The sequence below is a fragment of the Henckelia pumila genome, chromosome 4 (genome assembly GCF_033568475.1).
Source record: "Henckelia pumila isolate YLH828 chromosome 4, ASM3356847v2, whole genome shotgun sequence".
NCBI classification, from domain to species: Eukaryota; Viridiplantae; Streptophyta; class Magnoliopsida; order Lamiales; family Gesneriaceae; genus Henckelia; species Henckelia pumila.
In genome coordinates this window covers 71,724,894-71,748,501 of record NC_133123.1, presented here as the reverse complement: position 1 = coordinate 71,748,501, position 23,608 = coordinate 71,724,894, and the positions used below count along the sequence as shown (strand labels likewise).

At 37.8% G+C, this 23,608-nt stretch overlaps 2 protein-coding genes across 8 annotated transcripts; one reads left to right on the top strand and one right to left on the bottom strand.

Moving 5' to 3' along the window:
- Window positions 1–14,118: 14,118 nt before the first annotated feature.
- LOC140863826 (uncharacterized) lies at window positions 14,119–17,118 on the top strand. 7 transcript variants are annotated; one of them, XM_073267542.1, is made up of 6 exons: window positions 14,119–14,472; window positions 14,557–14,580; window positions 15,157–15,224; window positions 15,773–15,989; window positions 16,127–16,397; window positions 16,655–17,118. In XM_073267542.1, exons 4-6 carry the CDS (start codon window positions 15,821–15,823, stop codon window positions 16,980–16,982), a joined length of 768 nt encoding a protein of 255 aa, XP_073123643.1. In that variant the 5' UTR covers window positions 14,119–14,472; window positions 14,557–14,580; window positions 15,157–15,224; window positions 15,773–15,820; the 3' UTR covers window positions 16,983–17,118. The 7 variants fall into 7 exon arrangements, with proteins under 7 accessions (XP_073123643.1, XP_073123648.1, XP_073123645.1 ...); XM_073267547.1 differs by having other exon boundaries at window positions 15,770–15,989; XM_073267544.1 differs by having other exon boundaries at window positions 15,737–15,989.
- A 558-nt stretch (window positions 17,119–17,676) lies between these two features.
- LOC140894586 (DUF21 domain-containing protein At2g14520-like) lies at window positions 17,677–23,262 on the bottom strand. Its single transcript, XM_073303139.1, has 11 exons — window positions 22,852–23,262; window positions 22,464–22,540; window positions 22,293–22,376; window positions 21,366–21,479; window positions 21,191–21,277; window positions 20,861–21,000; window positions 20,695–20,782; window positions 19,746–19,819; window positions 19,103–19,230; window positions 18,039–18,307; window positions 17,677–17,947 (listed from the first exon to the last, which is right to left on the bottom strand). The coding sequence occupies exons 1-11, from the start codon at window positions 23,027–23,029 to the stop codon at window positions 17,903–17,905; spliced, it is 1,284 nt and encodes a 427-aa protein (XP_073159240.1). The 5' UTR covers window positions 23,030–23,262; the 3' UTR covers window positions 17,677–17,902.
- Between the last annotated feature and the right edge of the window lie 346 nt (window positions 23,263–23,608).

Genomic DNA, 23,608 nt, shown 5'->3' with positions numbered 1-23,608 from the left:
ATATCAAGGATTTAATTTGAGGATGAAATCCGAGCAAGGGCTAATTTGCAAATATTGAGAAGTTCAAGGACTAGAATGCGATAAGGTCCGAAAGTATTTAATTTTAATCTGAGAATATTTAATTTGAGAATATTTAGAATTTAGAATTAAATTCTAATATTCTTAAATGATTTAGAATTGAAATTGAATTAAATTGCTTGTCCGGGGACTAGTTTGCAATTAGGCCAAAGTTCAGGGACTAAGTGCAATTTGGCTTATATATATCTTCTCTCCACCTTGTTTTCATCAGATTACACGTGATTAGAGGGGAAGAAGATCAGAAAAACGTCCCTTTAAAGCTCCGATATCTTTCGATCCGTCCGGTAGAATTTCCGATTGAGCATATATTTGCGATCACAGCTCCGAGTACTTCGTTTTGACGTAAGTTTTAAGAAGTTCTACCATGTTTAAAATTTAATTTGTTGTTAGAATTAAGATTTGATTGTATAAACATGTTCTAGCATATACGACGATAGCATATCTAAGACGGATCGAGAAAAGATCGTCGTTTGAACCTGTTTATGAATTTTTGAAGATTATTTGCAATTCTGAAATTTAGGGGCTGCATATTTCGAAATTCAGCTGAAGAATTGAAGATGATATCATGTTGAGATCATAGTATTGATGTTATTCATGTGTTTAGAATTTCCGGTTTTGATCCGTTACGCCGTCGGTTTGAATTCCGGTCATGTGATCAAGTTATTAGATTGTTTGATAAGAATGAAATGATATTGAAAGCTCATATTGAATTAGATATCAATGCATTTCATATTTGAATTGCAACATATCGATTTCGAGTTGGCGAACTCGAGAAGTTAGCCTTTGAACCGAGAAAGACTAAAGAAGGTGTGAAGCTAGTTTGCCTTGAATGATTGTAATGATTTGAGCAGATTTTGATAGAAGTTCTTTGATGTTATTTGTCCAGAATTGGAGCTTCTCAGATTCAGAAGGAAATGTATGAATAGACATTAATAAGATGGGCAGAATAACTCGAGATTGTTTCTGATTATCGAGTTGCCTAAAATCACATACAGACATGTTTAATATATGTTATTGTTTACGTTTACATAAATGGGATAGATTATTCAAGATAACTATCTTCTTGAATTCCCAGAATATTTATGTAAATGTTTACTTGTCTTCTTTGATTTATATTATGTTCTGTATTGAACATGTTTTACGTATTCTATATGATGCTTACAGATTTGTCGGTATCCTTGAGTGATTATATGATCATATGATTATATGATTGATGTGTTCAAGATGTTGTTTTAGCTTATGTATGATTTGATGCGTCCAGATTATGTTGCATTCATCTTGAACTCCAGCCTGAAAAACACAGAGGGTTGAATGGCCTAGAGTGCAGATGACGTTTGGAAAACTGTAGTTGAGTGGCATGGAATGTAGATTTACTTCCAGAGTCAGATGACTCATGACACGGAATATATATTTATTTCTAGAGCTAGATGACTCACTATAGTTGCACCAAAGTCAGGGGAATTGAGATATTTAACACCACCTCGAGTGGGAGAGTCGGTGATTGGTTAAAGATTTTATTTCCCCGGGATCCCAAAGCTACGATTTATTGATATCAGATTTGATAGTCTATTCCTTGGCACATGCATTGCATTTATGCATTAACCTAGAGATTTCTATGGTTTAGATTATGCGTGTATAAATGCTAGCATGTTATTATATTCCATTCAAGATGTGAATGTGTTTATATGCTTGGTATGAGATTACCTTGGGTGAATAGTTGTGCTTTAAGAATTTAAGGGTCGACTATGATTCTATGATTTACATGTTATTACATGTTTTATGATTGAAGATTATTATGGCATATAGATTCAATATGCTTGAATGATGTATATGCATGTTATTCATACTGAGATTTATTCTCACCGGAGTTATCCGGCTATTGCTTTGTTTGTATGTGTGCATTGCATCAGGTTGGGGCATAAGCAAGTCAGACTTGACTTGGATTGCACAAGATTGAAAAATTAGAAGTGGAGACTCGGGTTTTAAGCATATGACATGTATTTTATGATTTGGTAATCTTGTTAGAACAACAAGCACTTTTGTATATGTTGTTGTTGAGTATTGTCTACAGATATGTAGATTGATGTTTAAATGCATGTCAATTATGTAGAATCATGTTGGAAAGCTTTTATGATAGATTATATCATTTTTCAGACTTGATAGCGTAAAAAGACTGAATTTTATGCGCAGTGCACGGACCTCGTGCATGCCATGTGCCTGGGTCCGGATGGACTCTAAGAAACGAGCAAATTTTCTAAAATAACATATGCGGAAAATATATATATTTATTTATATCCTAAGTGAAATAAATGTACATACATGCCCATACATATATGCACAACAATAAACAAATTTAAAAATAACTTAAATAAAATGCAACATTTTATACTTAAATATCTGAGTCAAACTTAAATAAAATACTGTCAAAACAATTAACTTAAAAGTTTGCATGCAATAAATTACTTAATAAAAATAGTGTTAAAATTTGCCACTGAAAAGACTTAAAAGAAATAAATAAATAACAGAGTTTAAAATTCTTAAAAATATTCATAATGACTCAAACGACGGTTGCGGGGGATCACTGCCTGTCCGCTCATACGTCCTCGCCGCCGGTAGGTACTACATCTTCCTCTACGTACTCACCTGCACCATATAAGTGTAGTGAGCCTAGAGGCCCAACATGCTAACATAACAAGGATTAAAAATAATTTAAATCACTGAAGTACTAATACATAACATATACATGAACGAGCATGCTTAAAAATCGTGAATCATAACTTAAAATCTTGCTTAAACTTGATCTTAAATATAATCATATAATACATACATAAACATTGTTGAGCATACCGTTTTTCTAACATCGCATGGTCATATCCATAGTGTAATCTTAAACTTAAGTGGTTCGACTCATCAGTCTCTTAAAACCAACGTACGCGGCGGTGACGAATCACCTCTTGCTGGTAGTAAACTACCCTTAAATTGACAGTAAACTGCCCTTAACATGTGGGGGCTTGCCCCCCTTAAATTGTCACACTACTTCAACTTCCAACATAAAATTATTTTCCTGCTCAACCTTAAACATTAAATCATGCCATAAAAATTATTTCATGAATGCATGTACTTAAATAAAAATGTGTGTCCTTCATATATATTTAATTTAATTTTTATACTAACATATAAATACTAAAATAACTTTCATGCATAAAATAATTAAATATATAATTGGGACACATGCAATTTCTCACGGTTTGTACTGAACTGCTGGCCCTAACACTCAAGCCCATTTTCTTACATTCTGGCCCATTAACACTGGGACTGGCCCACTAACATACTTAAGCTCATTATCACATTTCTAAGCCCAATAAATCAATTAAAGCCCATTAGCACATACTTGGCCCAATAACAACTTAATCTGGCCCAATGGGCCCAAAAGCCCAAAGACTGGCCCAATAACTTTCATGGGCTCCCAAGCCCATAAAAATTATCAGGCTAACTTAATTTAACTTAATTAAGCCCAATAACAATTAAATTCAACTTAAATAATTAAATGAAACCCAATTAAATTTTTGGATTTAATTAGGCCCATTTAACACTTAATTAAACTTAAAACTTAAAAATAAAAATATCCGAGCCCGACTTACTTAACCCGGACCCGGACCCAACTAAAATAACCCATGACTTACTGACCGACCCGGATCACCAAACCCGACCCGGACCCATCACTGAACCCTAGAACCCGATCCCCCTCTTCTCTTTCCACGCGGCCGCGAGCAGCAGCCCTTCTAGGGCTGCTGCCGCCCTGCTCCGGCTGCCGCTGACCGGAGCAGCACCGCCCAGACGTAGCCCACGTCTAGGCGGTCCGAACCACCCCTTATCCTTGACCCCATGCAGCCCCAGCCAACCAACCGATCACCCCTTCCATCAAACCTAGCTGCGCGATCTGCTGCACCAACCATGGTGCAGCTCGTCTCCTCTCTTTCCTAGCCCTCTCCAGCCTTAACCCCCGAGCCCTACCTGGCCTAGGGACCCTAAAGCACCTTGACCAGCAGTCATACAAGCCATGGTTAACCAAAAACATGAGCATGATTAAGAAACCAAAGAACCATGTGCAAATAATCGTAAAAACCGATCCTCTCTTGAAAGTCTCATTGAAGAATCTGATGTCTACACACTCACACGTATAATCACTGATATGGTGTAAAAATAAGAGAAAAAAACATGCCTTGCACCGTGGAATGAAAAGAAGGAGACGTAGATGACGATTCCGGGACGACGGGGCGATGACAACCAACTTGGAGCTTGAAAAACAGTTCAACAATGGAGGCTTGGAGCTAAAACCAACTGAAGAAGATGAAGGAGAGGTGGGGTTGGCGGCTGGGAGCTTTGAGCGTAGGATTTTGGGGTAGGTTTAGGGTAATTAGAATAAAATAAGGTTTAGGATAATTAAAATATTAATAAGGGTTTTTAAATATAAAATATATAACTTAAAACTCTACATAATAAGTAAAAATCTGATAACTAACTTAAAATCCCGAAATAAAATTTTTAGGGAATTTTAAAGGTAATTAAAAGTCAATATTTTGGCTAAATTTGGATAAAAACGGACTCCTAAAAATATATAAAATTAAATACTGATAATTTTGAGGAATAAAAACTCAAAATAATATTTTCGGGCTCCTAAAAGACTCATAAAATAATTTGGGTAGAAAGTTGTCATCTCGTCCGTCCACGGTCCCGTCTACGCGATAAAATAATTAAATTTCCATAAATCATGAAAAATCTCTAATTATGGGTTAAATGCTTGAAAATCATTTAAATCATGCACAAATAATTCACATAAATATTTAACCCATAATCTAAAATTTTAAATAAATAAATTCCCTAATTATGCATGCGAATTTACGTATTAAAAACACCGGGTGTTACAATTCTCCCCCCCCCCCCCTTAAATTGGATTTCGTCCTCGAAATTAAAGTACTTACCCGAACAACTCCGGGTAGCGAGTCCTCATGTCTGCCTCGGTCTCCCAAGTAGCTTTCTCCTCCGAGTGATTCAGCCACTGGACTCTGACCATCGGTATGACCCGCGTCCTAAGTCTCCGCTCATCCCTAGCCAAGATCCGCACTGGCCTCTCCTCATATACTAGATCAGGTGGCAACTGCAAGGGCTCGTAATTCAACACATGCGACGGGTTAGAGATATATCTCCGAAGCATGGATACATGGAAGACATTGTGCACTCTGCAAGCCTTGGTGGTAAGGCCAAACGGTAGGCCAATGTGCCAACTCTCTCCAAGATCTCAAAAGGTCAAATATATCTCGGATTAAGCTTACCTCTCCGGCCAAATCGTACCACTCCCTTCATAGGTGACACTCTCAAAAACACGTGATCACCTACTGCGAACTCCAAATCTCGTCGTCGAGTATCTGCATAACTCTTCTGACGACTCTGAGCAGTCCTCATACGATCCCGAATCTGAGTCACAATGTCAGCTGTCTGCTGCACGATCTCAGGACCAAGTAAAATCCTCTCGCCAACCTCATCCCAATGCACAGAAGATCTGCATCTCCTCCCATACAATGCTGCATAAGGAGTCATACCTATAGACGCCTGGAAACTATTGTTATAGGTAAATTCCACCAACGACAATCTAGTCTCCCACGATCCCTGAAAATCAATGACACAAGCCCTCAGTAAGTCCTCGAGAACCTGTATCACTCTCTCAGACTGGCCATCTGTCTGAGGATGGAAAGTTGTACTGAACAGTAGTCTAGTCCCCAATGCTGTGTGTAGACTCTTCCAGAATGCAGATGTAAACCTCGGATCCCGGTCTGACACTATCGACAGTGGTATGCCATGCAGTCTAACAATCTCCTTGATGTAAAGCTCTGCATACTGTGTCAAGGAGTAGGTATTCCTCACAGGCAAGAAATGAGCTGACTTGATGAGTCTATCCACGATCACCCAAATAGCTGTACACCCTCTAGTACTCCTCGGAAGGCCAACTATAAAATCCATCGTGATGTTATCCCACTTCCATACCGGAATGGGTAGAGGATTAAGCAGCCCTGCTGGACGCTGATGCTCTGCCTTGACCTGCTGACAAGTCAAGCACTCAGATACGAATTGTGCGATATCACTCTTCATGCTGGGCCACCAATACAAAGTCTGCAAATCTTGGTACATCTTCGTACTTCCGGGGTGAATGGAGTACGGAGATGTGTGAGCCTCTGCTAAAATCTCAGCTCTCAACTGATCGACGTTCGGTACCCATATCCTACCACGGTACTGAACAATGTCATCCACAACTGTATAAAGAAGACCACCCTTGGCCTCATCTCTCTGCCTCCAACACTGTAACTCCTCATCAGTAGGCTGTCCATCTCTGATCCGATCTCGTAGAATCGGCTGCACCGTCAACACTGACAAGCTCGGTGCATGACCACTCGAGTAAAACTCCAAATCAAACCTCTGAATCTCGCTCTGTAGTGGTAACTGCACTGTCAAACACGATGCTATTGACGACTTCCGACTCAAAGCATCGGCCACTACATTAGCTTTACCTGGATGGTAGCTAATGTCACAGTCGTAATCCTTCACCAACTCCAACCATCTTCGTTGCCTCATGTTCAACTCCTTCTGAGTGAAGAAGTACTTGAGGCTCTTATGATCAGTGAAAATCTTGCACTTCTCGCCATACAGATAGTGTCTCCAGATTTTCAAAGCGAAGACCACTGCTGCTAACTTCAAGTCATGTGTCGGGTAGTTCTGCTCATGAATCTTCAACTGCCTCGACGCATAAGCAATAACCTTACCACACTGCATAAGTACTGCGCCTAACCCTAGCTTAGACGCGTTGGTGTATACCACTAACTCCTCGTGTGGAACTGTCATCGCTAAAACCGGTGCGGTAGTGAGTGCTTCCTTCAGCTGATCGAAGCTCCTCTGACAGTCTGAACTCCAAATAAACTTCGCATTCTTCTTGGTTAAGGAAGTCAAGGGTACTGCAATAGAGGAAAAACCCTTGATGAATTTCCTATAATATCCTGCCAAACCCAAGAAACTGCGAATCTCCGAAGCATTCCTCGGAATACCCCATTTCTGCACTTCCTCAACCTTCGACTGATCCACTGCAATCCCATCTCTCAAAATAATGTGGCCAAGAAATGCCACTTGCTCAAGCCAAAACTCGTACTTGCTGAACTTGGCATACAAACGCTGCTCCCTCAAAGTCTGCAAGGCTATCTGTAGATGCTGCCTATGCTCCTCAATGCTCCTAGAGTAGATCAAGATATCATCAATGAAGACTATGATAAACTGATCAAGATACGGCTGAAATACCCGGTTCATGAGATCCATGAAAACCGCTGGAGCATTGGTCAGCCCAAATGGCATTACTAAGAACTCGTAATTCCCATAACGTGTCCGGAAAGCAGTCTTGGACACATCTGCATCCCTAACTCGCAACTGATGATAACCAGATCGCAGGTCTATCTTGGAGAACACCGAAGCTCCCTGCAACTGATCAAATAAGTCCTCTATCCTCGGCAGTGGGTACTTATTCTTCACTGTGACCCTGTTGAGCTCTCGATAATCGATGCACAGTCTCATACTGCCATCCTTCTTCTTCACAAATAACACTGGAGCTCCCCATGGAGAAAAGCTAGGACAAACAAAGGCTTTCTTTAATAACTCCTGAATCTGCTCCTTCAACTCTTTCATCTCGGTAGGAGCAAGTCGGTATGGTGCCTTTGAGATAGGCACGGTGTCTGGCACTAAGTCGATACTGAACTCCACATCTCTCACTGGTGGAATTCCTGCAACATCCTCCGGAAAGACGTCCGGAAAATCACGAACCACTTCTATCTCTGATAATGATCTGCTAGATGGTTCTGAGGCCGTGACAATACTCGCTAGAAAACCTCGGCAACCCCGTCTCAACAGCTTCCTCGCCTGAATATAAGATATCACCTGAGGAATATCACTGCTCTGAGATGCATGGAAAGTAAACGGGTCGCCTTCCGATGGTTTCACTGACACTGTCCTCCGACGAAAATCAATCGAAGCTCCATTGACTGTCAACCAGTCCATACCCAATATCAAATCAAATCCGCTCAATGGCAAAACCACTATATCTGCGCGAATGGAGTGCCCCTGCAGCTCCAATTCCAGCTCTCGGATGACACTAGAGATAGTAATAATCTGTCCTGACGGCATAGTGACATCATAACCATTGTCGGCAATCTCAGGGGTAATGCCTATCCGTCTGATAAACTTCAGGAAGATAAACGAATGCGTAGCCCCTGAATCTAGCAATGCAAACGTGAAGTTGCCTCCAACTAGAATTTTCCCTGCACGCAAAAGAATCCCAACAATTTCATACCACCACTAAACTTTCCCCCAAAGATGAGTCACTAATAACCCTTAATTCTAATCACAAGTAAAACATGTTTTTTATTCTAACATGCAGATAGGTAACCCAAATAACAAATTATTCCACAACGAAAATCGAAAAAATATTACCCAAAAGAAAAAATCATAAAATGCTAGGGATAAGATATACCGGTGATCAAGGAGGTATCTGGGTCTGCCTCCTCAGCCTGCATCACGAACACTCTCCCTGTAGTGTTCTTCTTCCTCGGGCAATTGGCCATCTGGTGCCCTGGCTCTTTACAATGAAAACAGACGCCTGCTCCTAGAAGACATGGTCCCGGATGCATCTTCTGGCACTTCGGGCAAGTAGGATATCCTCCAGTATTAGGGGCCCCGCCCCTAGGCTGCTGTCTCTGCTGCTGTGGCTTCTGCTGGTTCGGGCCCTTAGACGGCCCAGTAAACTGCTTCTTCGCAGGAGGCTGCGAAGATGGTCGCTGATACCCAGACTGAAACTGCCTCTTACTCTGCTGCTCCCTCTGGATCTCTCTCCTACCCTCCTCAGAACGCAAGGCTCTACTGACTGCAGCCTCATAAGTAGGGACGTCCGCCATGCGAACGTCATGCTTGATTTCTGCCCTGAGCCCCTCAATAAACTGTCTCATCTTCTCAGGTGCACTGTCAGCAATCAATGGCACCAGGTGACAGCCCCTCTCGAACTGTTGGATGTACTCCACAACGGTCTTGTCCCCCTGTTGGAGACTCATGAACTCTCGGATCATGCGGCTGCGCACGTCCTCAGTGAAATACTTGGAGTAAAACATCCTCTGGAAGTCTGCCCAAAACATAGTATTCAGATTCACTCCTCGTGATGCACTCTCCCACCATAAGTCTGCATCACCCTTCAGCATGTACACTGCACACCTCACCTTGTCCGCATCAGTCAACCCCATATAAGCAAAGATGCTCTCCAAAGAACGGATCCACCCCTCAGCAACGAGTGGATCTGTGGCACCTGTGAAATCCTTCGGTCCCTTCTTTTGGAACCTCTCAGCCACGTCCTCATCATGGGAAAGTCTCGAACGCGCCGCCTGATGCTCCAACAGAGCAGTAATCCTAGCCATCATGTTTGCATTGGCTTGCTCCAATGCTGAAAGAGGGTTCTGCGGTGGTGGGGATCCCTCACGCCTGTTAACTGGTCTCAGATGCATTCTGCACCACCACATATTTCTTTACGTAAATCGCAATGCATAACTAAGTACTTAAAAAAAAAATTCTGCTAACATAAATACTTAGGTCTTAAACATGCTACTACTAAATCATACTAAAAGCAATTAAAACTTACAGACCGGTAGCGTGGATTTCTGAGCTCGCATAGCAGTGATGACCCCACCAAGAACGCGTTTCTGATACCAATTGAAATGAGCAAATTTTCTAAAATAACATATGCAATATATATATATATTTTTATATCCTAAGTGAAATAAATGTACATACATGCCCATACATATATGCACAACAATAAACAGATTTAAAAATAACTTAAATAAAATGCAACATTTTATACTTAAATATCTGAGTCAAACTTAAATAAAATACTGTCAAAACAATTAACTTAAAAGTTTGCATGCAATAAATTACTTAATAAAAATAGTGTTAAAATTTGCCACTGAAAAGACTAAAAAGAAATAAATAAATAACAGAGTTTAAAATTCTTAAAAATATTCATAATGACTCAAACGACGGCTGTGGGGGATCACTACCTGTCCGCTCATACGTCCTCGCCGTCGGTAGATACTACATCTTCCTCTACGTACTCACCTGCACCATATAAGTGTAGTGATCCTAGAGGCCCAACATGCTAACATAACAAGGATTAAAAATAATTTAAATCACTGAAGTACTAATACATAACATATACATGAATGAGCATGCTTAAAAATCGTGAATCATAACTTAAAATCTTGCTTAAACTCGATCTTAAATATAATCATATAATACATACATAAACATTGTTGAGCATACCGTTTTTCTAACATCGCATGGTCATATCCATAGTGTAACCTTAAACTTAAGTGGTTCGACTGATCAGTCTCTTAAAACCAACGTACGCGGCGGTGACGAATCACCTCTTGCTGGTAGTAAACTACCCTTAAATTGACAGTAAACTGCCCTTAACATGTGGGGGCTTGCCCCCCTTAAATTGTCATACTACTTCAACTTCCAACATAAAATTATTTTCCTGCTCAACCTTAAACATTAAATCATGCCATAAAAATTATTTCATGAATGCATGTACTTAAATAAAAATGTGTGTCCTTCATATATATTTAATTTAATTTTTATACTAACATATAAATACTAAAATAACTTTCATGCATAAAATAATTAAATATATAATTGGGACACATGCAATTTCTCACGGTTTGTATTGAACTGCTGGCCCTAACACTCAAGCCCATTTTTTTACATTCTGAACCATTAACACTGGGACTGGCCCACTAACATACTTAAGCCCATTATCACATTTCTAAGCCCAATAAATCAATTAAAGCTCATTAGCACATACTTGGCCCAATAACAACTTAACCTGGCCCAATGGGTTCAAAAGCCCAAAGACTGGCCCAATAACTTTCATGGGCTCCCAAGCCCATAAAAATTATCGGGCTAACTTAATTTAACTTAATTAAGCCCAATAACAATTAAATTCAACTTAAATAATTAAATGAAACCCAATTAAATTTTTGGATTTAATTAGGCCCATTTAACACTTAATTAAACTTAAAACTTAAAAATAAAAATACCCGAGCCCGACTCACTTAACCCGGACCCGGACCCAACTAACATAACCCATGACTTACTGACCGACCCGGATCACCAAACCCGACCCAGACCCATCACTGAACCCTAGAACCCGATCCCCCTCTTCTCTTTCCATGCGGCCGCGAGCAGCAGCCCTAGACCGATCCCCCTCTTCTCTTTCCATGCGGCTGCGAGCAGCAGCCCTTCTAGGGCTGCTGCCGCCCTGCTCCGGCCGCCGCTGACCGGAGCAGCACCGCCCAGACGTAGCCCACGTCTGGGCGGTCCGAACCACCCCTTATCCTTGACCCCATGCAGCCCCAGCCAACCAACCGATCACCCCTTCCATCAAACCTAGCTGCGCGATCTGCTGCACCAACCATGGTGCAGCTCGTCTCCTCTCTTTCCTAGCCCTCTCCAGCCTTAACCCCCGAGCCCTACCTGGCCTAGGGACCCTAAAGCACCTTGATCAGCAGTCATACAAGTCATGGTTAACCAAAAACGTGAGCATGATTAAGAAACCAAAGAACCATGTGCAAATAATCGTAAAAACCGATCCTCTCTTGAAAGTCTCATTGAAAAATCTGATGTCTACACACTCACACGTATAATCACTGATATGGTGTAAAAATAAGAGAAAGAAACATGCCTTGCATCGTGGAATGAAAATAAGAAGACGTAGATGACGATTCCGGGACGACGGGGCGATGACAACCAACTTGGAGCTTGAAAAACCGTTCAACAATGGAGGCTTGGAGCTAAAACCGACTGAAGAAGATGAAGGAGAGATGGGGTTGGCGGCTGGGAGCTTTGAGCGTAGGATTTTGGGGTAGGTTTAGGGTAATTAGAATAAAATAAGGTTTAGGATAATTAAAATATTAATAAGGGTTTTTAAATATAAAATATATAACTTAAAACTCTACATAATAAGTAAAAATCTGATAACTAACTTAAAATCCCGAAATAAAATTTTTAGGGAATTTTAAAGGTAATTAAAAGTCAATATTTTGGCTAAATTAGGATAAAAACGGACTCCTAAAAATATATAAAATTAAATACTGATAATTTTGAGGAATAAAAACTCAAAATAATATTTTTGGGCTCCTAAAAGACTCATAAAATAATTTGGGTAGAAAGTTGTCATCTCGTCCGTCCACGGTCCCGTCTACGCGATAAAATAATTAAATTTCCATAAATCATGAAAAATCTCTAATTATGGGTTAAATGCTTGAAAATTATTTAAATCATGCACAAATAATTCACATAAATATTTAACCCATAATCTAAAATTTTAAATAAATAAATTTCCTAATTATGCATGCGAATTTACGTATTAAAAACACCGGGTGTTACACTCTGTCCCAAAATGTTTTGAGAAAAGGAGGCACGGACCCCGTGCAAGCCTCCGTGTAAGGGTCCTTGTGTCCTCTATTCCGCAACTCCTTTGAATTTCAATTTCTGTATAGGCACGGACCCTTATCCAGAACAGGCACGGACCTCGTGCCCTGGTCCGTGCAAGGGTCCAGACGTGTGCCAATGTCTAGCTGACACGTGTGCAATTGGACCAAAATCACTGAAAATTAAAATTTAGTGTACCAAAACCAAATTTTGAAAAGTTTATGGACCAAAACCAAAACATGGACAAGTTAATGAACCAAAAAAATTATTTTCCCTTAAAAATATGATGCAATCGAATCAAAATGAAGGAAACATTTGGAGAGGGGATAAATATCAAAAGACGCTAGCTAGGGAATGTGCAATCGAATTCGCCGATCGCATCACATGATTTAAGGTTACGTTATCGAACAGTGGCCGCGTTTTTTTCCACTTCATAAAAAATTATTCTAAATTATTATTATTTTTTAACAGTAAGACTTGTAATGTTATTGTTAACCTTTAATTATAAGATTTACCAACCAAAACGAAAAATTCTCTTTCTTTAAAATAATTGGGAGAGGAAAAAAATATAAAAAAATCTAGAAAATGTGTAAACGATTTCGTCAATCATGTGCAATAACAGAGTGTTTGATTAAATTTATTAAAAACAACTTATAAACTAGGAGCTTATAAGTTGTTTTAGTAGTTTATAAGCTATCAGTACTTATTTAAAAATAGATTGTTAAAAGAGTTTGGATAAACTTATTTTAAACAACTTAAAATATTGATATGTTTGTTATTATAAAATCTTTTCATAAGCTATAAAAAAAATATAATAGTATGAAGGTCATGTAAATAATTATAAATATACGCTATTTTAGAATAAACTTATATTAAAAACAAATCTATTTTATATTATAATTTATAAAAATTGATATTATTTAGAAAAAATATTTTAATAATATTTAATGAAGGGAGGACATGATAAAAATTTATGAAAATATGCAAAAATATTTTGGAGGACATGGTTATATATAAAGAAATTTTAATTTATTTGTAATGTAATAAGAAATTGTTTGAATTTTTCATAACTTTTTTTTAAAAAAATATTTTCATAGAATTTTTTTTTAAAAAAATATTTTTTGGGTCCCCACATTTCTCGGGTGTGGGATCGGGAAAAAAAATATCTCAATTTTTATCGAAACAAGAATCGAGTAAGGAGGTTACAGGACGGATCCCGACCCGATTGCACCCCTACTTTAAATGGCCATGGAAAAAGGAAAAAAATGTTTCAAAAAATTAAAAGAAACAGACTTAACAAAAGAAGAGGGAAAGAAAGAAAGTGGGGGAAGAATGAATGGGTAAACGTTGAAGACAAAGAAAACGCCAAAGAAAAGAAAAAGAAACGTTATTCTCAAGTCAAACGGTTGGAAAAAGCTCAAAAAAAGCCCACCAAAATATTCATGAAAAAATAAGAAATAAAATGAAAAAAAAAAAGAGACGGTGCCGTTTTGGGATAACAGCACCGGTGCTGTCCCAAAACAGCAGAGGATCCTATCCCGTTTCGTCTCGCCCTCTTCATCTTCTCCATTCTTTCCTTCACATTTTCGAAACTTCAAGCTCCGATCTACGTCGTGTTGTTGCTTGAAAAAATTATTTGAGCATAGATTTGGAATCCATTCGACGAGGGCTATCTACCACTATCCATTTTCCTAAGTTTTAAGCTCGTCTCGACAAACCCAATTCCGGAAGCCGTCGCCCAGCCGCCGTCCCTGCCGTCGCCGACCGTCTTTCAGCCTTGGGTCGAGGTTGTTTAGTCGTTTGGAGCTTGTTTTCATAGCCTAGAAGGTATGATTCGAAATTAGGGTTTCGAATTTGGTGATTTTTGGTTAATTCGAAATTATATGATATGTGATTATTTGTTGATTGTAGGTGCTATATTCGATCCGATCGAAGGTATCGATGGATTTTTCGAATTTCTTAAGAATTAGTTCGAATTTTCCAGATTTATTTATCTAGGATTTTCGGAATTTTAGAGTGAACTGATTGAGAATTAGATAGTTAAATGCTCTAGAAATTATATACATTAGTTCCGGGATTTATTGGTATTTTCCAGGAATTTCAGATTATTAATCTAAGGATTTTCCAATTTATGGAGTTAAATGCTGAAGTGATTCTAGTCTCTAGACACGTTAGTCTTCCATCAAAAAAAAAAAAATCTAAAAATAATCTAATTTACTGGTCCAAAACTTAAAAATAGCCAAAATTAGAGGACCTTTTTGGTTTATTATCCCTTAATTTATTTAAGTGATATATATATATATATATATATATATAGAAATAAATAATAAAATCTAGCATGGACCTCGATGATGGATAAAGCTTTCTTGGGCACTACTGGACCAATTTTTGGGTCTTAAAACAAGCCCAAACGCAATAATTTTTCTTAGCTTAGCTGCTATATATATTTTTAATTAATATATATATAGTCTCGAATTGAATTCCAATTTAATTGCGAAGAGCTTTTTCTAGGGCTGTCCAAGAATCGATTTCGCCAAGTGCTTCGTTCGTTGGTCGTATGAAGTTCACGTCTCATCTTGGTTAGTAAGATTTGTGTGTTGATTTTCGTCAATCAGCTTCCCCTTTTACTGCTACAAGAACCCTAGCTTATTGTTGCAATTGTATTTAAATTTGTTTCACTAATTGAATTCTGACTGTATCGCAGTGAAATTTTCATTGCGTTAGATAAAAAAATCAGTGTTTATTTGGGTGTTTCAATTTTTCTCATTTCCCCCGATGTTGAAAACAAACATTTCGAACAATTGGTGTTTGAGTTTTAAATTTGTGTCTGCTCGGAAGTTTGATTGACTTTGTAAGTTTTGATCGCCAAATTCGATCGAGTGAATTTTTATATATAGTAATACAGTGATATTGAGGACCTAATGTTCAACAATTTAAATTTAAAAATTAAACGGAAGCGGAAAAGTTGTTAAAAATTTAACCTTGAGAGTTAAATTGTGTTGGTAGTGTTTTAAAGTGTCATTCCAGCTATTTTTCTGATAATTTGTAGGTTTTCCTAGTTTTTGATAATCATAGATGGGTGTTCTTTTAGTTTTTAGGCTCAAGGATCATGTAAATATGCTAGCAGGGCTTTGTATTTTTTGTCTGGAAGCTTGAGGAGCAGCAAGGTTTAGATATGGATTTGGAAACGGAAAATAGAATTGCTGCCATACTTTTGAAGGAGGCGGCGGAAATGCGTCGCCAAGCTCAGAGTGAAGGTGCTCTCGCCTATCTTCGACAGCCCACTGTTAGGAGTAGACCAAACTCCCGTTTCTTGACGGCAACTGTACGTGGTGTGCAGCAAGGTTAGGTTTAATTTCAGATTTATTTGCACAGACACCTAAACACGTTGAGAGTGCATCTAAAGGGGATGATTCTTACCTTTTGATTTTATTTATCTTATTTGTGTTTAAATAATCCCTCTTTGAAATGTTGTTCTCAGCTAATCGTGCTGTTGAGGTAAATGAGATGTGGCGGCTGAGGGAGAAACAACTGGAGCTGGACAATAGACTTAGAGGGAGAAGACATGAAAGTACCAGTGGTAGAGGTCAAGGTGATATTTTTGGATCTCAAAGTAATTCAAATACTGGCCGCAGAGAAGTTGAACCAAATGCTAGTGCATCACATTCATCCAAGACAACTATTCATGATCAAATTCCAATAGAAGGCGAAGGTTTGAGGGATGATGAGGTGGATGAATTTTTACAGTCAAGGTAGACACGTTAGTCTTCCATAAAAGGAGCTGATCCAATGCTTCGGTAGAGGGGTTGCAAGGGTGGGGCCACTGTGCAGATTCGGAGGGTGAAACTTGTTTTAGAAACATTTTTGAAAAATTTATCTTATTTTGTGGGCAACCAATCCCTCCGCTGTCTCTGGATCAGCCCCCGGTTTTTTATTTGTTTAATTGATGGAACGGCTTTCCTCACAAGACAATTTCCATAAACTCAATCAGTTGTGTTATAAATTGCAGGACCAAGCGAGGCAGGGGTGCGGTGGGCTCAAGAATGGATGAAACCGGTCCTTACCTTTTTACTTCTCCCGATTCTAAAAGAATTATTTCAAAAAGCACTGATGAGGAACTTGGAAAGCGCCCTGTTTTGCTTGGCCCAGAGAAACCCATTTCACTAGCATATGCTGAATCATCAGACGATGAATCCCTTCAAGGTAAGAAAAGAAAGGCGAAGAAGATGAGCCTAAGCAAGCAGCACTCCAAGAAACACAAATCAAGAGAAGAGTCTGATGGTAAGAGGAAGAAGAAGACAATGATGAATGAGAAAAAGAGAAAGCATCGCAGATGACAGGTTATAACCTGAGAATTGTTTCATATGGTTAGGACAATCCAATTGTGTATTAATGTCATTGACGTTATATCTAAGTACCGCGCAAAGAATGTGGGAACTATTTGGTTAAGTAATCGAAGCTGTTGATTTCATATTTGATTTCGATTTCATATCGAAAAGGTGCGGGGCATGCTTTCGAGGAGGTTAATACGAAAGCTTTAAACTAAGGTAAATTTTAGATTTCTGATCTAATTTTTATGAATTAATAAGAGTGTTATTCTTTTATGACTTATCAATTCGTATTTCAGCATATGCTTGCTACCAATGTAGAGGGAAATGTGATCAACTGTGATTATTAAGGTTCCTCGTGTTAAGATATGCTCTGAGGTTGAATATTATTAAGCAAAACATGTTTGGTTTTATTTGATTAGGGATATTTTTTTATTAACGAAGATGCTATCATATTACTTAGTTTTTAAAATATCAATGTTTTGAACTTCACAAAAAAAGGTGTTTGGTAACTGGCATCTCAATCTCGAGCATAAAACTTATAATGTAGTTGGTTAATTTTAAAAAAGAAATGGATTGAAAATTATGATTCAAGAAGATGAAACTGAGCTAAAAAAATTGCATTTTTGGTGAACAAGTACAAAAATAAGAAAAAACAAAATTATTATCTTTGAGAAAAAAAAAGTATGTTATAGGGGGAAAATCAAGAATAGAGAAAAATTGAAAGCACCTATCAGATGAATTGGCTAATAACGGACTCTATTTTGTCACCTTATCATTTCAATATAAATCTTTGATGGACTTAGCAATTTGCGGACACATTACAAGTACTACAAAATACAGGCATGCAAATTGCAACTAAAACCACTTCTCGCAAAGATATGTTTTGTAATATTTACTAAATCGATGTGATGTCCAACCTAAAAATATCACAATTCTTCGACATGGTGATCAGTTTCATCAAATATCTCCTCCTGCAATAAATCATTGGAGATTTCAAATCAGAGAAGGTAAAAAAAAACATTTCAGAACCAATGGAATTCAACATATGCATGACTACTTCACCTGCAATAGCTCTTCGATTACATCTTCCATGGTTATTATTCCTACCGCCTCTTCTTCTTCGGGGATTTTCGGCAGAGGACTTCCATCTATTTCCAGGATGTCTGAATACATGTTTTCTGTCCACTTCTTGCTCCTTTGAGAAACCTTGACAGGATTGTTAGCGGTGTTTGGGGAAGTCTTCCATTTTTGTATCGGTATTTTGGTTTTGGAACCTTTTTCCGGGTAAGGTTTCTCACCGTGAACGTCTATTCTCACATCCTTGATGGAATCTAGGATAGAAACCCAAGTCAATCATACAAGTTAAATTCAAGCAAGCATCCTAGTACAATAAATCTCGAAGAATAACACCAATTCATAGTGAAATTTGAATCCAAAACCCCAACAAGTAGAATCTCGATGCCTCAGCCATTTAAATATATCCTAGCTATAGTGCACTGTCAAATACTCACATGGTTTCTTCTTCAAACATTACACATAGTCCCATCTTTTGTAGAGCCTAAATTATTTATACATCAAGCTGATTTTAAATCTGACCAACCTATGGTTTGGATAACGTCCCATAGAAAATCAGCCAGAAAAACAAAAACACTCGAGGCATTTTTGGTATCATTTTCCCTCATCCCTCTCCATTCCTGAAGATAAAACCAAACATTACACTCTAATTTTCATTTTCATTTTCATTTCAATATCCTCAAAAATATTTCAACATCTTCAGACCTCCAAGTATAGCCATTACTTTCAATTTAATTTCTCCGACATTCCCAATAATACTATATTATTATGTCACATTTCAATTCAATATACTATTTTTAAAGTTTTAAAATAACCCAAATACTAGTAAAAACTAAATATATATGATGTAACATCACTAACCTAATACATCCTTACTTCTACCATAAAAGAAATCTCTTTCATAAAAAAAAATCAAATATATACATGACATTTTCCACTACATCTTTCAGAATCGCTTTCTGAAGATGAAAAAAACTAAACCAAACACATCCTTTATGAGTCAAAAATAGTTTGTGTTTAAAAAACTGATCATGAAAACCAAAGGCGCTTACTTTCTGAAGCTCCAGCGCTAGCAGGAAGGGCCATCCCTTTGGTGTAGTGTCTTATAACAACAGCCATGTGACTGTGACCCTTCTGGAATTCATTCAAGATGTCATACAACGGCATGGTTTCTGGAACCCTACGACATAATACAAATACAATAGTAAGTTGTGTTATCAGTTACGTATCCGAAGAACATTTCAGCTTCGTCAATTCTACCATATTGAATAAGAAATCTGAAGCACAAGATCCTTACATTCAGATGAATGGCTCAATCTATTAAGCTAATTGATGCAATGAAGGTGCGCAAGTGTCGTTAAAAAATAAAAGGTGTCTGTATATATCATGAATTCAATAATATATAGCAAGTACCAAAAAATTGTGCACGTGTATGTGTGTGTGTAGAGAGGACCAACTGTGGTTATTACTAATTTGTAAGCAAAATGCATTGGCATCAAACAAATAATTAGTAAATAAACTTGTCACCGGCACGCCTCATTTTGGACAACCAATCACAAAACATATGAAATTCAGAAATTTGGGCTGCTCAAAATACGTGAAAGTGGTGTTCTGAGTGAAGATCTTTATTAAGCATTTTGCTATTTTATAATCAATTTAATTAAGATATCCAAAGTTTCAAAACCAATAAGTTACCTTGGAATTCTACGTATAGTGACGCTCTTTACTGGGATTTCATCCTCGGGACGGACGGTTAACAAGTTTTTGACCTACAAGGTCAGAGACAAACAACAATATATTGCTTAGATAATCTTATGTTAGCCAGAACTTGGTAGGAACAAGCAACAACCATTTAAATATACCGCTTGATGGGTTTAATGACGTTGAAAGTTGAAACTATGAGGGCAAAAATCGCTGGAGTAATTCCAAGAGCTATTTTGAGTTTCAGTAATTTAAAACCATGTACAGCTAGAGCGAGAAGTGCCACTATATGAACAGATTTCATAATATGGAGTCGCGGCAAGCAAGACCACAATCTTAAGAATAGCAGACACTACGATTAAACCATCACGTTAAAACTTAGTTTTGCCTTATCATACACTAGGATCGAACCAGCTTTAAAAAACTTATGCCAAAATTCATAGATTATATTTGATGTTTCTGTAACTGAGCAGACATAATAGAAAAAATCTAGTAAGACTCAGATCTGAGAAATCGCGAATACAGGGTTTATGATTAGTTATGTAAACCAGTAGACAAAATGGAGTTTTGCTTGCACACACGGCTTCAAGAATTGTGAAGAAATATACATAATCTTTGCGAAAATTGTCGGCCGTGTTCAACTGCAATAGTCATTGAAAAATAAATAAAAAATTCCTCCACAACTAATTAACATTAACTGATTAGATTGTGTTACTATGGTGGGGCCATTTGAACTTAATAGCTCTTCTAAATGTTGGATCTACACCAACCAGGAAAACAAGCAAATTCTAACACCCAGCATTCCGGAATTACACTGGATACAAATTCAGAATAACACCCAATACTATAGCAACACAAGCGGCAGTGCAGCATAAAATAGATGTGATCTTAAGGTGGGGTAACTATTGACTCAATGAAACTGCATGTAAAGAGGAACAAATACCAGAACAAGCCCTATGATGTTCGTGGGTTCCTCGAAGTAGACAGGAATTCTACTATTTCCTTTTCCCAAAATTAGATTCATCAAGAACCTGATAACAAATTCCAATGTTAATGTTGGTATTAGCAACTGAAAGAACACGGTGGCTAAATACCAAAACAAGAATCACCTATCAAGCTTTGCATTTATATCAATTGCAAAAGTTTCAGAAATTGGAGTCATAGCATCACCAGCAGTTTTATCACTGAGTTCAAGTGCCCCAGCAATGATCGTGGTCTCATCATGTGTGAGTTCTCCACCTTTACCTGCCTACATACAAGTGGCGTTAGCTTTAGAATATCAGGCAGAAAAGTAAAAGGCTCCTTGTAAGAAAGTCTACATAATGACACAGAGGCGGCACAAGCAATCAACTTAAAGGAAAACAAAACCATGATTTGCAAAATACAGAGCAACAAAAATACGAGATTCAACAGATGCACAATATTTATATATCCCATACCTCGTTGCCATGTAAATTAACAAGTGTTTTTAACTCTGCTCGACGAAATAGTGCTCTATGACCATGTCCAAGTAGTAAGTCTAACAGCTGGAAATCAGACAACATATATTGCTAGTTTGCTACAGTCTTTGTCTGAAAATGCAAATATGGAAATGTATGGGAAACAAATATGTACCTTGCTTATTGGATATGCAACTGGAAAACAGATCCAGACAAGGACACGAACTACTGGAGCCACAGCTGCACCAATAGCAAGTCCATGTCTAGAACAAACAGATTGTGGAATGATCTGATGAGACATAATCAGTTCATGAATATAATTAGCCTATCTCATCTAGACGCTTGCTATTTTCTCCACGATAATGGCTTGAAAGTAAAACAAGATTTTAATTTTGCATGTAATCATTCATATTCAGTACATAAAGGCTTTACAGATTCTTTACTTAACAAATCATATGTAGCCGTGAGATATAAACTTGCGCTTTCCATTTTAAACAACCTTAGTTTCTACACAAATTGAAGAATGGCACATGAAGTCTATGGCATATGCATCATATAAACCTCCGGATTTACCATTTATCCTTTCATTTTGCCACATCTAAAGGAATCATATGAACTTGGGCTGTCCCTTTTACACAAACCTTTGTTTCTCCGCCAATTTCAGAATAACATATTAAGTCTAGGATATTGCATCATGTAAACCTTCATGTTTACTATTTATCCTTTCATTTTGTCGCAGCTAAAGGAATCCCTCATATTTAGTCCTATACTTTGGCACATCTTCAAAAATCAACACCCTTTCTCAAGTTTTTTACTGCAAAAAATATCCATCAGTATTGGTTCCATCATCAACTAAATCCAATATCATGTCCTAGTCCCAAACATGTAAAAACGACCTAAAATTCTGAAATGTAATCATTTTTTTGTTTTTTACAGAGGTGTCTGCAAGTGTTGTTGTAAGTAAATCTCTAGTACAGTAAACCTTTGCTAATCAATTTATATTCACTGGGCACATAAGCTACTAAAATTCAACAAAAAGCACGTTCAAAAAAAAAAAAAATTTCAACAAAAAGCTACTTGTAAACAACTAGAGACAACTTACCTCTCCGAACAGCAAAATTAAAGTTACAGAAATTAGAATTGCACCCCAAGCTGCAATGAGACCGTCAAGTAAAATAGGAAGCGCCTGAAAGGAAAAATAACTCAACAAATAAAAATCATTTTAGACAAGATTCAATAATTTTTATGAAGCATAATGCCTTCACTATTTCACCTCCATCGCAGCAGCATTGCAGAGAAGCAGTGTACAAAGCAACAAATGTTGATTCTTCACGACTGGCAATATCTTCACTGTTATGAAAAGGTGATACCGTAACATCAAAATCCATTCCATCAGTATCCGAAAATTAAAGGATTCACAACCAAATGACCGGCAGAATTGTCAGCCATTATCACAAACAACTTTTATCACAACCAAATGTTGATTCGACCACTGTTTGACCCCAAACAAACTACAAAACGACGATTCAACATAAAACTCCAATAGCACAGAAACTCCCCACAACATTGGTTAATCACAAATTCAGCACGCGGGTAACTTCAAACTCAAAATATAACAACAAAAAAGGCGAAAAGCACATAGACTAAGGGACGAAGATTACGGGCATGCCGCCTGTCCTTGGGAGTTCCGGACTTGGCAAGCACTTCGAGATCGACGAGGCTGAGCGACATCAAGCCCAGAGTAAGCCCGGACATCATGCCCGCAAACGCCACCAAAAGCACGATCCCAGCAACGTGAATGAAGAATTCCGCCCCACAACATTTGTACTCCACCGCCATTCAACACCAAAACGAATTCAGCTGCTAAATGTGCCACTGTTCACTTCCGATTATCAAGTCAAGTAGATTTTATTGTTCTTGGGGAATCGATTCCCTAACGTGGGATGAGGAATAATTCGGATTCGCGAAGAATATTGTAACTGTGCGGGAATTGGAGAGAGCTTAATCGCAGGGGAATGTTTTTGTGAGTCGTAAAGCTGACGTGTCACCAACCACAAGCCAACGGTGTGGGCGATGACTGCATCTGGTGCAGTCATAAATGCTACAGTTCGCTCCTTTGTCGGGACTTGATATATATATATTTTTGTGGGCCAGTTAATGCAAATTTAAATATTTTTAAAAAAAATTTATTTTTTAAAATTTTTATTGAAGTTGTGATAATAGATATAAGATTTATTCGCATCAGAACCTTTTTGAAACATCAAAATGTGTATTTTATTTTTATGAAAATTACATAGATGTTTAAGCTCTTGATATTTTATGAAAATTGCGTCATCTACTCTTAGTAACATGATCTTTTGAAAACGTACACGTGTTGCGATTAAGAAATCAACGTGAAATCGAACATTGAATTGAGAT